Here is a 15,672-nt window from a genome sequence, read left to right as displayed (position 1 = left end):
TTAGTGTAAGCAATGTGTGGGGGCCTCTAGTGGTCAATTGTGGAACTTAGTGTTTACTTATTTTCAATGGTACACATTTTAACTTAAAACTTCTTCAGGATCAGTAGGTCCCCCACGGGACGGTTGAGCTAACGTAGGATAATGCGATTAGCATGAGCTTGTCAGTAACAAGAACATTTCCCAAGACATAGACATATCTGATATTGGCAGAAAGCTTACATTCTTGTTAATCTAACTGTACTGTCCAATTTACAGTAGCTATTACTGTGAAAGAATACCATGCTATTGTTTGAGGAAAGTGCACAGTTATGAACTTGAAAAGTTATTAATAAACCAATTAGTTGGCAGCGTAGCTGACTTTTTTTTAACCTTTATTTAACCAGGCAAGTCAGTTAAGAACATATTCTTATTTTCAATGACGGCCTGGGAACAGTGGGTTAACTGCCTGTTCGGGGCGGCAGCGTAGCCTAGTGGTTAGAGCATTGGACTAGTAACCGGAAGGTTGCGAGTTCAAACCCCCGAGCTGACAAGGTCTGCCCCTGAACAGGCAGTTAACCCACTGTTCCCAGGCCGTCATTGAAAATAAGAATGTGTTTCTAACTGACTTGCCTGGTTATTATTATTTTTTTTTAAGTCACATTTTGGGCAGTCTTGATACACAATTTTGAACAGAAATGCAATGGTTCATTGGATCAGTCTAAAACTTTGCACATACACTGCTGCCATCAAGTGCCCAAAATCTAAATTGCGCCTGTGCTGGAATAATACATTATGGCCTTTCTCTTGCATTTCAAAGATGATGGTACAAACAAATACAAAAAAAGTTGTTTTTTTCTTTGTATTTTCTTTTACCAGATCTAATGTTATATTCTCCTACATTAATTTGATATTACCACAAACCTCAGTGTTTCATTTCAAATGGTATCAAGAATATGCATATCCTTGCTTCAATGCCTGAGCTACAGGCAGTTAAGATTTGGGTATGTCATTTTAAGCGAAAATTTAAAAAAGGGGTGGATCCTGTTAACAATGTCCTCTTTTTTTTCTATTTAACAGTCTTGGTTCCTCTGACATGACCTGTCTGCAAACCAGCGTCTAGAATCTTTCTTTACAATTGGGAATTGAAACATGGAAAACAGAAAAATAACCCACAGGAAATTGCCCAACAATCCTTATGTCTCACATAAAAAGTAAAGCAACCCAGGAAATCTTAGCATGATACTAATAGAGGAACTCTGGACCCGATTACCTAAACAGAGGGACCCCCCCCCACCCATTTTTAAGACGGGAGGATCATAGAATTTGGGAGAGGCAGAGGACAAGTCATCATCTCTCAAAACCACCGAACCAGCAAAACACGGCAACACAAAAAGAGGAACCTGAAGAGAAAAAAGGTCACCTTCTACTTCGGAACAAGGACACATTGTGCAATGGCTGGGAAAAGCAACTGTTCAACAGTCAAAAAAACTGATGTAGGAGTGGGGATTGAAATTGAAGGGAACATCCAATCACTCTCTTGAAGGCACAAAACATGCCATAATTTAAATGAGGTACACTCCCCACTGTCAAATCACCCACAAAACAAACCCATTAGGTTCCAGTGAAATATGTAGCAGTCCATGCTACTGTGATGTCTCCCTGTCACTCAACACACTGTCAATTGACCAATATTTCCCAGTCTTATAACCATTGACCTAATCAGCCCCACTACTAACAAGACAGAAACCATGCCAAAACATATCCTAAAGGTTGCACTACAAGCTGAATTAACACAAATCTCATGTCCACTATTACACCTACATGGCATGGGGGAAAAACAGGCTTACCTATGATTGTATTGTTATTATTAGTGAAAGAGAAAAAAACATGATATGAAAAGTCTCAGCCTACAGTTCAGCAACACAAGGCCTCCACTCTAACCAGCATCCCAGCAGAAGAACCCAAACCCAAGTAAAGCTAAATGCAATTGCCCAGTTCACTCTTGCAAAACTACAACTGCGACAATAATCAAGTGCTAAGTATACCCACTTTCATTTGAATGATGAATGCCATTTGTAACACACATATATATATACACACACACACACCGGGCCCAAGTGGTGTTATTACATCTATAACACATGCTATTCACACGTTTCCAGTACACTCTTTTTGCCCCTTGTTGTAGACACAGAACCCAACACACATACTTAGTTAAAAATACAGGCGTCTGCTTTAACACCCAGAACTACACAGCTGTAGTAGTAATATTCCCTTTTGCAAATAATTTTTTTATTTTTTATTGGACTTGTCCTTCTGAATTTGTCCGCTTTAAAAAATGTGTTTGAATGACAGCACCTTATTGAGAAATACAGCGGGTGGGAGCGAGACTTCGAGTGGTATTGCCAGGAATGGTGATTCTGTCAGTGTTCAGTACCATGTAGTGAAACAGTGACATTAGGTTGCTGAGGGCCCAAAGTCCACCTCCCTCCCATCTCCCTGAAGTTGACCCTTTTTGTTTACACTCCCAGACTGCCCCTGTTCCAAGAGCAGAGAGCCACGCTGCGGAGCAAAATGATGTGACATGTTTGTTCCCATGTTTGGGGAGGAGAGCCTGGGTTGAAGTCAGAGGCCATATTGAGATGGTCTGGCAGGGTGCTATGGTCGCCTCTTTTCCCTGACACGATCTCAGCTCCCCATCCTATCCAGCCTGTTCGTTCTGTTCAATCAGCCCTTATAGATCAAACTGCCCTAAAGATACCTTACCAGCCAAAAGTTCAACCTTTTGAAATCAAGAGGGACAAATTAACTGAACACACTTAGCACAGCGCCACTTGACAAACTCACACACTCACATGCAAACTTACAGTATAAGTAGCAGTTACAACCCCCCAGCCCAGACCAGATTGACTGTAAAGGGAAGTCTTAACATAGGGAAATCTCTGAGGAAACCTTTTTTTTTTAATCATTCACTTTTTATTTGAATTCCTAACATTACTAAGATTCAGTTCAACATCAGCTCAAATCACCAACCTCACAAAATAACTGGACTGCCTGGCCATGTACTTCACTGCAGGGAAACAATGTTGCCAGACGGCAACCATCTCATCAGCTTGATAGAGAACTAGCACTGCTGAATAAGAATTATGATGGCTATGGTGATTTCTTTTCTAATCTATGGAAGTGCCTCTGTATTCCCATTATGCAATTTGTTAAACATGAATTCAGGTTCTTTTTCTCACATATAAGCTAATAGTGAATGGTGGTGAAATGCTATGTCTGGGGAGGAAAACAGTGACAGCTCACTGAATAATTGCAATCATCTTTATATATACACACATATATATTTATAGATATATACATTTTTTTATTTGCAAAATAAGCTCTGTGGCAGTCTAGTTATTTTTTGAAGCATGGCACAGTCAATTGATGCATCTTAAATATCTGATTAGAGCAAAAGTACCAGTCCCTACACCCACACCTACATCTAATAGCAAAAAGTTTCCATGGCAAATACTATAGATACATGATTTATATAGCAAACAATAAAGTGACATTGTAGTCAAGGAAAATAACAGATTAGATTTTGGTTATTCTTTCTTGTTTGGGGAAGTATTGTTGAAAAAAAATGTATGTATGTTGATTGAGCCATGTGCAATGCCTTGGGTAGATAAATTGTGTTTGTCTGTTAGAGATTGTTTGAGGGTGTCACGAGAAAAGAGAGGCTAAACCCTCTATTTTTTTGTTTTAAGTCCACTAGCTCCGGGACTCTAAACACGAGGGCAGAAAAAAAAAATCCCAGTCTTTGTAAATTGAAAATGAGTTTTTATTTTTTTTTCCTTATTCCTTTAAAAAAATGTATTTGTAATGATTTGTTTTCTAAATCTGGGAGGGCTGAAGGAACAATTTAGCAAAACAAAAATATATATCACTAAAGGAAACTGGTGCTTTTTACGAAATAAAGTACATTCAAACTCTATTATACATAAATAGTAATAAACAAAATTAAGTGTTATCATAAAGCACATTTTAGGAAACATGCATTATTCTATTTCTCTTTTTGTATTTACCAAGGGGGGAGGGGTTCATTATATGAAAAGGTTGTGACAAAAGGCATTTTTCTTCAACCTTTATCCCATAGCAGGAAAAGGACTGTTCTGTTTAGTTTGATTAGATGGTTATCCTGACAATGGGATGATGAACTAGTGGAAAAGGCCTGACGTAATGGACATCTGGGCCTTGTCAGTATCACCAGAGAACCGACTAAAACATGACCTATTTAACAGATGAATTGCAACTTGCATCCAATTTTCTAAACTGTGGACATGTTTAAAACTGGCCAACCAAAGTAATCAAGTTTGGGACACAGACAAGATCTTCCCCATTTTGGGAGATGCATCAGATATGGAATCCATTTTTCTAAGTGTTAGCTCAACCACAAAGTGATTAACAGCGTTTGGAGAGATGGGAGGTGTAATGTGAAATACATTTGGTAGGTTTAGTTGATTAGTAGACTCCTATCTCAAACCCAAACAAGAGGTGAGGGAGTATAAGGTGTATTTTGAGCACAGAAAGGATGAGAACAGGTTTAAATCGAAGAAGTGAACCCTTCCCCCTTCCACTCCCAATCCGCAGTGTAAATTATTTTAAATATTTGTTTGGTGATGTAGTGTTAGAATCAGAGCATCTTAAAGGTTGTCCCTAAAAAGTGCCTTTTGTTCACAGACTCCATCTTGTAATCCTGAGTGCCCATCTCAAAAAAGTCCCCTCCTTCATATTTCTTCTATATCCTCTCCTTCAAGCTTTTCAAAGCAGTATATATAGTACTAAAGGAAATTGGTGTGATTTAGTTATTTTTATTGTTGAATAATTAAGAAAAGCACAAAAAAAAAAATCTGTCTTGCTTGTCTTCCTGTATCTTGTCTTCTGTCTCTCTTGGACACTGGAGTAGTCTGTAGCTGCGTTACCCTCCTTATCCCTCCCCAAACCCCTTTTCTCTGAATGGAGGGGTAAAAAAAAGCAAAACTTTGTCTGAGCAGAATGCAGTTAGCTCACATGTTATTCTTGTCTGTATGCTTCACATTGTATACCATACCGATCTCTTCAGCTTCTCCATTGAACAGCTAATGTAAGTGAACAAGTTACACCGGGTGGGCTCTTGGGGTGTGGCGAGGAGAGGGTCTGTGAGGGTGCCTAGTTTTTCACTGGGATGTATTTGATAACATATCACAACGTGGAGATAAAATACACATAGGAATTTCCCTCTGAATGTGCAAGGGAGCTGCATGGCAACTGGGGTAGAAGAGGCAGGTTTTTAATTATTGTTTTTATCATTTAAAAAAAAAAAAAATTACAGAATTTGGATTGTCATATCTTATGCAGCAATGCTACATTGAGACCATTTAATGATGCACCTTTCTAGTGGTTGTATGAGACCAGCTATTAAAACAAGTGAAAAAAGTACCTGAAATGACTAAGCACCTTATAACAGAATGGTTTCAGCCCAGGTAGACTGGCAAGCTCAGATCCACAATCAAGGGAACCATTACACCCATTTACTAGAACCCTAAATGAACAGTGAGAACAATTACAGACTAAAGTCATATGGTTCTATACACTATGTGACACGTGGTACAGTTAAAGCACCTTGAAATTCCACCAGCAAAATCAAGAGTGGGCTTGATAGAGGGCCTACTTGTTTCCTACAAGAATATGCACGTTTTTATTGTAAGTGATTGCAGCCAGCAGCAGTATTAGCCTTGACAAGTAAAGCGCCAGTCGAGAAGCCAGAGTGACAGGTTTCAGTGTGTGCTTTGCTTGGGCAGAACGTTGGTCCCTACCTATCTTGCCCTGTAGCACCAGAGAGCTGTCTCTCCTTGGCCCTCCATTTTTTTATTTTCCTTTGGGTTTATTTTTTAAAGTGTGTAGGGCCGTGTTTAGTAGAGTGAACTTGGCCTTGCCCCCCACCCCCTAAGCTCCCACCGCGCCCCTCAGTGCAGCTTCCCTCCCTCAGGAATACACCTCCCAGAGCCCATGGTGAAATGCATGTGTTAATTACAGTTTCTTTTCCATAATAATAAAAACAGTTTGAAAAGAGCAACACTTGAATAAAAGGATGTTCTTGACTGTAACTCACCTGTTTCTGTCTGCTTATTTTCAGATTGCTGTTTGATTGGTTAGGTGGTTTGCCTGTGCTGGGGATGAGAACCCTAGAGTTGCATCATGTTATAGAGTGGGGTAAGAGGCCAAAATAGTTTCACTGCTTATCAGAAAATCTACTTACCAATACTGATAATGGAGGGTCAAGTCCACAGGAGTAGCACTACTCATTCCCACATGATACTGAAATGCCTGGACTTGAACCGGAGTGTGTATAAATTACATTTCCTGTAATACTTTGTATTCCATAAGATCAAGTTGAGTTTCATTTCAGTTGGCCTCATTCATTGTCCAGACCAAGAATGTGGTGCATACGGGAGTGTTTGGCATGAAATAAAACATAAGAAGCCATGATATATTGATGTTTAATGAAGCTGAGCATTGTAGCAGACCATGTCGATGCTGTAAAATGCCAGTGTCAGTGAAAGCCATGTTCACAAAAACAGATGCAGTCAAACATATTGTCATGATCACTATTCACTATTCCTTTAAAATAGGTTGAGATTGAAAACTTTGTCCACATGTGTATTTGTTTCAAAGGTCCAATAAATAAATCAATACTGAAATGTTTCACTTAAGTCAAAAATGGCCTGAACTAAATGCACAATGAATTTGGTTTGAGTGTAATTGATCTTACTTGTGGCAAGTTGAAGGTGCCTGCAGGGTAAAAATAGCCATTCAACCAGCTTTGAAAAGAGAAAACAGGAAATTCTGTGCAAGGGAGTCAATACATTTGAATGGATCTGTTCAATCCAAACTCATAAAAGCTCGTCTCTTCACAGACCCATTAAACTCCTGCCATGTTAAGTTAAAGAGAAAACATACCTTGATAAAACCACACATTTCTTGGTACCCTCCTTTCCCTCAGAAAACCCACAATAGCAACATCTCAAAACACTGAGAATCCTTAGTGTAATAAGGCATGTGTCAACCAAGCCTCATGTTTTACTATCTCAGTTGGAAACAGGTGGTTAAAGCTAGGCCAGTTTAAACTTCAGATTCACCTCATCACTAAAGACTGTTGAATAGTCTGAATAGGCTCATTCAGGCTGTGGATGATGACAATGATTGGCTATGACTGGGTCCTGGTTTAATAAAGACTTTATAAGGACAACCTTCATGTGGACCCTTGTTCTTACTGGACATTTTGGGCTCTATTCAAGCCGTAGTGCTGAATATCCGCTTTATAGCGCTATTGACAATTTAAAGGCAATGTTCCCGCAGTCGCCAAGACTGCATTCATGGTAAATGCTGCATGTCGGCTCAACACGGAATTACCCTTACATTTTTACACGATACGGGCTGAATCCAGCCCTTAGTGTCTCATGACCAGCTGGTCCCGTTGTATTTGAGCTGCCCTTCGTGTGTACTATTAATCAGATCCTATGAGAAAGGTGGTGTGTCTACTCCTCAGCCTTGGGAAACAGGTAATTGAGTAACTCCGGCATCCCAGGACTGGTCCCTGCCAGCTCTCTCTTCCCCTCTTCAGAGGATTATATTTAAAGGTAAGGTCAGCGTTGGTCAGCTCATCAGAGACGTAACACTAGAGAGGACCTTTCAGCAAAACCTAATTTTCAGACACATATCCACACAGTAATGTACCTGTACGGTTCTGTGAGCATACACACACCCATTTGTCTTTTTGGTTGTTCTATACCGCTCGATTTACTCAGGATGTTGAGCATTTCCACACCCAGAGAGATCATGGATATCTGAGTGAAAACTAAAAGCGCTAGCTTTGAGGTGTAGTGAGGGGACCCCATATATAACATAGCCTGGCCACTGGTGAAATGTACTTGCCTATATGACAATATCATGGGATGAGAAATGTGTTTTGCTATGTGGTTGGTTTTTGAATGGCAAAGGAAATGTGAGGGACTGGTGCAATCAAGTGAACAGACCACAAGCGGACTCTTCATGACCGTCAGTTTAGTTTCCCTTTCCTCAATACACCAACATTGTAGAAGTGCATCAAGGAAAATGTGCTTCCATTACAACCAGCTACAGCATTAACAAGCTTAGATATGCATATCAATGACTTTGCACTTTAATTGAATGGCATCCACCTGTACACACACACACACACACACAGACATGTACACACGCACACACTCCGCAAAGCCTTCAGCCCCCTCCTTCCCATTCCTAAGCTCTTCTAAAATCTCAATATACATCTATCTGCCCTAAACAAATCCCACACATTCCATTGGAATTCAAGTGGATCTCATTATTCCTCTTTCACCCTTAGATCAACATATACTTTGTGTAGCTTGTAAGACCCCCTCCACCACCACTAATAACCCCCTCCCTCTGAAATGACCTGAAGATCGTTGCTCTACAGTGGGGTGAAGTCCTTGTGCTGGGCTGGAGAGGAGGGCAGGCCAGCGCCTCTCATTCATCCTCAAAGCCCTGGTTCAGGAGGAAGTTGGCCGCTAGGTTCTCGTTCTTTTCACAGGCAAAGTAGGCCTGGATCACCAGCGCCTCGGGGAAACCCAACGCTTTTAACTGAGACAGGAGAGAGAAAAAAACATAACATTTCATTACTATTTCTCACCAGAAAGGTCAATGTATGCATTTCTTAGCTAGTCTTCTTGTCAGTTGAAGCCATCTTATGCCCTAAACAGTGCATTGAGAGGTCTTTAGCTCCCCTCACCCTCTCGATGGCTTCTTTCTCCTGAGGTGTGACCTGAATGTAGTTGACTGGAGCTCCCTCCTCCACTGCAGCACCCAGGTCCCCCACCTCAGGCACGTCTCCTACCTCCCCCGCCGGCTCATTCAGCATCTGGATGAACAGCTCCTGGTACTGGCTGATTTGCTGTTGTTGATTTTTATCAATAGGGAAAGATAGGTAGACAGCAATAGGCAGAACATACATTGTGAAATCACAAAACCTGGGAGGTGTCACTATAGGGAGGGCGTGACGCAAGCTAGTATGAGTGGTGGTGCCATCAGTGTGTAGTGCATGGTATATGTGTGTTACCTGTAGGAGCTGTGGGTTCTCCCGGCCCAGCTGTTGGAGCAGAGCTGGCAACAGTGAGGGGTTCTGCTGGATCACCTGCCTCATGCTCTGGAACTGAGGCTGGGAACGCAGGAACTCCAGAGGGTTTTCTCCTGCAACACAAACAGAATATTTACAGAAAATAAACTACCGTAATTTCCGGAATATATGCCGCTACTTTATTCCCACGCTTTGAACCTCGCGGTTTATACAATGACGCGGCTAATTTACGGATTTTTCCCGCCGTCAAAAAACTGAGCACCGGCACATAATGTGACGTAAAATCGAGCGCGCTCAAACTTCCCATCATTCTGATTACGGTAGTAATTTTGTCACCCTCATCATGGCAAAGACACGGAGAAATGCATATGATGCAGCTTTCAAGTTGAAGGCGATCGATCTGGCTGTTGGAGAAGGAAAGAGCTGCTGCACGGGAGCTTGGCCTTAATGAGTCGATGATAAGACGTTGGAAACAGCAGCGTGAGGAACTGACTCAGTGCAAAAAGACAACAAAGGCTTTCAGAGGGAAGAAAAGCAGATGGCCCAAAGTATTTGCAGCCACTCGACATCAGTGTAAATCGTGCATTTAAGGTGGCGCTCCTTGTTCAGTGGGAGTCTTGGATGACAAGTGGGGAGAAATCCTTCACTAAAACGGGCTGCAAGCGAAGAGCAACTTATGGTCAAGTCTGCCAGTGGGTCCTGACAACGTGGAGCATTGTCAAAAAATCCACTATCATCAACGGGTTTCGAAAGGCTGGACTGCTGCGTGTTTGAAGGGGCAGCATGAGCTCAGCGGGGTATTTGCCTCCGGATGAAAGTGACGAGAGCGACAATAAAAACGATCCAACATCGGATGAAGCAATTCTGAGGCTATTCATCTCCGACACCGAAGGAGATGGCTTCAATGCACAGGAGGAGGAAGATAGTGACCAAGTTCATTTGTTTCACTGTACCGGTAGGCACCTGCGGCTTATAGACATGTGCGGCGTATTTTTTAAAAATAATTCAGTGGGTGCGGTTTATATTCAGGTGCGCTTAATAGTCCAGCAATTACGGTATTATATTTCAGACCCTTTGCTATGAGACTTGAAATTGAGCTCAGGTGCATCCACTTTCCATTGATCATCCTTGAGATTTTTCTACAACTTGATTGGAAAGGTATACACCTGTCTAGATAAGGTCCCACAGATGACAGTGCATGTCAGAGCAAAAACCAAGCCATGAGGTCAAAGGAATTGTCCGTAGAGCTCCAAGACAAGATTGTGTCGAGGCATAGATCTGGGGACAAGTACCAAACAAGTTCTGCAGCATTGAAGGTCCCCAAGAACACAGTGTCCTCCATTCTTAAATGGAAGAAGTTTGGAACCACCAAGACTCTTCCTAGAGCTGGCAGCCCAGTCAAACTGGGCAATAGGAGGAGAAGGGTCTTGGTCAGGGAGGTGACTAAGAAACCGATGGTCACTGACAGAGCTCCAGAGTTCCTCTGCGGAGATGGGAGAATCTTCCAGAAGTACAACAATCTTTGCAGCACGCCACCAATCAGGCATTTGTGGTGGAGTGGCCAGACGGAAGCCACAACTCAGTAAAAGGCACATGACAGCCCACTTGGAGTTTGCCAAAATGCACCTAATGGACTCTCAGACCATGAGAAACAAGATTCTCTGGTCTGAAGAAATGAAGATTGAACTCTTCTTGCCAAGCGTCACATCTGGAGGAAACCTGGCACCATCCCTACGGTGAAGCATGGTGGTGACAGCATCATGCCGTGGGGGTATTTTTCAGCGGCAGGGACTGGGAGACTAGTAAGGCACAAGAGAAAGATGAACAGAGCAAAGTAGAGAGATCCTTGATGAAGAGCGCTCTGGAGCAGGTTAGGACCTCAGGAGTGGGGTGAAGGTTCACCTTCCAACAAGATGACACTAGAGTCATACCCAAGAAGACTTGAGGCTGTAATCGCTGCCAAAGGTGCTTCAACAAAGTTCTGAGTAAAGGGTCTGAATACTTACAGTTGAAGTCGGAAGTTTACATATGCTTAGGTTGGAGTCATTAAAACTTGTTTTTCAACCACTCCACAAATGTCTTGTTAACAAACTATAGTTTTGTCAAGTCGGTTAGGACATCTACTTTGTGCATGACACAAGTAATTTTTCCAACAGTTGTTTACAGACAGATTATTTTACTGTATCACAATTCCAGTGGGTCAGAAGTTTACACACACTAAGTTGACTGTGCCTTTAAACAGCTTGGACAATTCCAGAAAATTATGTCATGGCTTTAGAAGCTTCTGATAGGCTAATTGACATAATTTGAGTCAATTGGAGGTGGGACCACGCAGCCGTCATACCGCTCAGGAAGGAGACGCATTCTGTCTCCTAGAGATGAATGTACTTTGGTGCGAAAAGTGCAAATCAATCCCAGAACAGCAGCAAAGGACCTTGTGAAGATGCTGGAGGAAACCGGTACAAAAGTATCGATATCCACAGTAAAAAGAGTCCTATATCGACAGAACCTGAAAGGCTGCTCAGCAAGGAAGAAGCCACTGCTCCAAAACCCCCATAAAAAAAACAGACTATGGTTTGCAACTGCACATGGGGACAAAGATCGTACTTTTTGGAGAAATGTCCTCTGGTCTGATGAAACAAAAAAATAACTGTTTGGCCATAATGACCATTGTTATGTTTGGAGGAAAAAGGGGGATGCTTGCAAGCCAAAGAACACCATCCCAACCGTGAAGCACAGGGGTGGCAGCATCATGTTGTGGGGGTGCTTTGTTGCAGGACGGACTGGTGCACTTCACAAAAAAGATGGCTTCATTAGAAGGAAAATTATGTGGATATATTGAAGCAACATCTCAAGACATCAGTTGGGAAGTTAAAGCTTGGTCGCAAATGGGTCTTCCAAATGGACAATGACCCCAAGCATACTTCCACAGTTGTGTCAAAATGGCTTAAGGACAACAAAGTCAAGGTATTGGAGTGGCCATCACAAAGCCCTGACCTCAATCCCATAGAAAATGTGTGGGCAGAACTTAAAAAGTGTGTGCAAGCAAGGAGGCCTACCAACCTGATTCAGTTACACCAGCTCTGTCAGGAGGAATGGGTCAAAATTCACCCAACTTATTGTGGGTAGCTTGTGGAAGGATACCCGAAACGTTTGACACAAGTTAAACAATTTAAAGGCAATGCTACCAAATACTAATTGAGTGTATGTAAGCTCCTGACCCACTGGGAATGTGATGAAAGAAAAGCTGAAATAAATCTCTACTATTATTTGGATAATTCACATTCTTAAAATAAAGTGGTGATCCTAACTGACCTAAAACAGGGACCTTTACTAGGATTAAATGTCAGGAAATGTGAAAAACTGAGTTTAAATGTATTTGGCTATGGTGTATGTAAACCTCCGACTTCAACTGTATGTAAATGTGATATTTTTATTGTATTTATTAAAATCCTGTTTTTGCTTGCTATTGTGTGTAGATTGATCAGGAAAAAAAAAACATTTAATCCATTTCAGATTAAGGCTGTAACGTAACAAAACATGGAAAAAGTCAAGGGGTCTAAAAACATTTCCAGAATGAACTGTACAGTAGATGTAATACTATAGCAGAGATATAGGCAGATGGACTCACCCTCAGCTACAGTAGGGGTCTCTGTGCCTGTGCGGGCAGATGCAGGAAGCTGTGCTGGGGGATTAGTCTCTTGGACCGGACTGCTAGGAATGCCCTGGAAACACACAGCAGCAAATACTCAGCACATTGTACATGCTGCTATGTAAAGTTTCATCAAATATGGTGCCATGCTGTACAGTGTAATTTTACATTCATGGTATTTTTTGGGGCTATTGTTCAATGTCATTTTGCAGAGTCATGGTGTATGGTGCCTGGTTGCACAGTATTGTGTATCCTAGGTAGTTGTGTGGTGTGTTGACGGCTCTCACAGTGAGGAGGTACTCCACGGCCCGATGGGGGTTGTTGAAGCTGGCCCGGAGAGCAGCTACCACGCTCTCCCTCTCATAACCCATAGACATGATCTCTGTCAGCATGGTCTCATACTCCGCTCCTGTCACTGACCAAAAGAAACAAGTTGTTAACTATTTACCCGAGTTTCAATGGTCAATATTTACACACACAAACACATAGCTGCTGGAAGGCATCTTACAAATCCCCATACTACATGCTATCATCAATCTAGCAACACAGCAGATACATTCCACACTAATGCATTATTCATATAGCCAGGTCAAAGTCCATCACTCACCCAAGGCAGAGGAGGCATCTCCCCCCTGAACCTCCACACTGAGGTCTGAGCTGCAAACAGAACGGCACGTTCAAAAATCCAGTCAACCCATTCAGTGGTATATTGTGGCCGTAAATAATATGCCATTTAGCAGACGCTTTTATCCAAAGCGACTTAGTCATGTGTGCATACATTTTACGTATGGGTTGTCCCGGGAAATGAACCCACTATCCTTGAGTTGCAAACACCATGCTCTACCAACTGAGCTACAGAGACTTACAGGGGGTGTATTCAGTAAGATGAAAAAAGTACAAAATGTTGCAGATAGAAATGTAATAAATGTTGCATGATGTTTAGGTCATATTTGTCCTACACAAAATGTGTCTATGCAAAGAGTTCTGTAACGCTCCACCCTCCTGAACAGGCCTCAAGCTTACTTTATTACTCTCTCCAATTTGGCAGACTGTCTACCAAATCATAAGTTAATATCAGTTCTACGGCTGTCTTCGGTCTGCCTACCTGGCTGGAGCTGGGGGCTCTGCGACTGTAGGTGTGGGCTCCTCTGGGGGGATAGGGATGGCTGCAGGTGCCGGGCCAGCAGACGACGAGGACCCAGAGTCCTGGACAGGAGCCTTGGGTGCCTCTGAGGAAGGTGTTGAAGCAGCTGTGGCAGATTTTGCCTAGATCCAGAGGAGATATAAACAGGCTATTACTGTTATCTATGTAGACAATCATGTAACCCCAAAACATGCTGGTGCAGCTCATTAAGAGTCCAAGTAAAATGGATTAGGGAAATGTACCTTAGATACCATAACTACAACAAAATTCTTCTCGTCAATTTTGTAGTCTTTAATAGGTGTATCATCTTGCAGGATTTTGCCAGCATATATGAGCTTCTGTCCAGACACTGGGAAGTTATCTTTTCCCCTCTCTGCTTCTATCTTCTCCTTCAGTGCCTTCACCTGTAGAAACCAAAAATAAGCTGTTCAGCCTTGCTTTAATTGTTAAACACAGTGCGACCCAAAAGTTGCTCGCTAACACTGACTGTTTGAATTGCCCAACTTTTTACATTGCGGTTTACCTTACATGATGTAACTTAGCTAGCTAGCTATTTTCACTCTTTATGACCCAGATAGTAAATGTCTGCTAGAATATTGCTAATTAATCATCCAACTGGACATGCATCACCAATAACTAAAATAGATAGCTAGCTAGCTAGTAATATGGCTACGTTGACTAGCTAACGCTAGATAGTTAGTTATCCCTCATCACGTTAGTTTTAGCTAACGTTAGCTAGTCATGTAGCAAGCTAACTGATGTTTTAGCGGATAATAACTTATATAGCTAGCTAAAAATGAGACTCAACATTGGGTTAGCAAATTGACACACATTAGCTTGCAAGCTAACTAGCTAAGAACTAGCTAGTTAGCTAATGCTAGGGGTGTCAATAACATCTAGCTAGCTAGCGTTAGCCTGTTAGTTGTATTATCCGAATCAATAACAATCTGGGACCAATTAATTTGGTCTTTCGTGCAAATAACAAAAAGATAGTTAGCCAAGCGGGCTAGATAAAACGCACACAGCTGGCATTATTATGAACAAATGGGCACTTACCGTTTGATCTGGGTCTATGTCAATTTGAATGGTCTGCTGTTGCAGTGTTTTTAACGTGATTTGCATTGTTGCGGTAGCTAACGCTGTTTCCCACTTGCGCTTCAATTACAGCTGTTTTTTAAAATATTCAAAAGTAAAACAGAAATTACATTAAACCCCAAATATAACCACAAGTTCAAGCAAGATAATATTTATCCATGACCATGAGATGTGTCCATGAGCACTCAGCAAAACGCCATCTTTGATGACACCAAACTCAGAAGTAGGTGCAGTGTAACGGTTTGCTGCCCAACTTGCAGCATCGAGCGCTCTCTGAGTCTGAGAGCTACAACCACTAACTGGTCAAACATATGAATATCCCGGTGTAATCACACACCATCGGTGCCAGTTTATCCAGGTGGTAGTAGGATCTACAATCTACTCTGCGAGAACAAATTATGCTTTGCATTTATGTCATGATCTGTTGACAGTTGTGACAGGTGTGGTAGTGACCAACTGGGTTTACAGAACAACAAATATACAATAAATGTACTAACGCTAGTATTTTAGTTTAGTTTACAGTCACTATGCAGAGTGGCACCTTTTTCAATGAGGTACGGTCAGAGATTAATAGATCCATCTGTGTTAAGGTCCTCCAAACAGTATACGCTGATGAAGACAGCTTGTCGGTCAGAACGTTGGATA

At 41.9% G+C, this 15,672-nt stretch overlaps 2 protein-coding genes across 3 annotated transcripts in view; one reads left to right on the top strand and one right to left on the bottom strand.

The window, feature by feature from the left end:
• Nucleotides 1–6,110, top strand: part of LOC118365805 (nuclear factor 1 X-type-like) — a 188,116-nt gene extending 182,006 nt beyond the window's left edge. The window contains 1 exon segment of the mRNA XM_052518915.1: nt 1,057–6,110. Coding sequence (XP_052374875.1) covers nt 1,057–1,071 — 15 coding nt within the window. The 3' untranslated portion in view covers nt 1,072–6,110.
• Nucleotides 6,111–6,487: 377 nt separating this feature from the next.
• LOC118384633 (UV excision repair protein RAD23 homolog A-like) lies at nt 6,488–15,344 on the bottom strand. Of its 2 annotated transcripts, none has more exons than XM_035771326.2 (9): nt 14,989–15,344; nt 14,175–14,336; nt 13,894–14,054; nt 13,396–13,445; nt 13,076–13,197; nt 12,768–12,861; nt 9,119–9,249; nt 8,792–8,953; nt 6,488–8,643 (listed from the first exon to the last, which is right to left on the bottom strand). In XM_035771326.2, the coding sequence occupies exons 1-9, from the start codon at nt 15,052–15,054 to the stop codon at nt 8,530–8,532; spliced, it is 1,062 nt and encodes a 353-aa protein (XP_035627219.1). In that variant the 5' UTR covers nt 15,055–15,344; the 3' UTR covers nt 6,488–8,529. The 2 variants fall into 2 exon arrangements, with proteins under 2 accessions (XP_035627219.1, XP_035627218.1); XM_035771325.2 differs by having other exon boundaries at nt 13,076–13,203; nt 14,989–15,339.
• Nucleotides 15,345–15,672: the final 328 nt, after the last annotated feature.

Source organism: Oncorhynchus keta, chromosome 5, assembly GCF_023373465.1.
Source record: "Oncorhynchus keta strain PuntledgeMale-10-30-2019 chromosome 5, Oket_V2, whole genome shotgun sequence".
NCBI classification, from domain to species: Eukaryota; Metazoa; Chordata; class Actinopteri; order Salmoniformes; family Salmonidae; genus Oncorhynchus; species Oncorhynchus keta.
This window is presented reverse-complemented; position numbering and strand designations above follow the sequence as displayed.

Excerpts from the sequence above, each read along its gene's own strand:
- LOC118384633 (XM_035771325.2), bottom strand. The coding sequence starts at position 15,054 with ATGCAAATCACGTTAAAAACACTGCAACAGCAGACCATTCAAATTGAC. Across the intron at positions 12,862-13,075 it reads CCGTGGAGTACCTCCTCACT|GGCATTCCTAGCAGTCCGGT; the intron begins GTGAGAGCCGTC and ends GTGTGTTTCCAG. Across the intron at positions 9,250-12,767 it reads GACCCCTACTGTAGCTGAGG|GAGAAAACCCTCTGGAGTTC; the intron begins GTGAGTCCATCT and ends TTTGTGTTGCAG.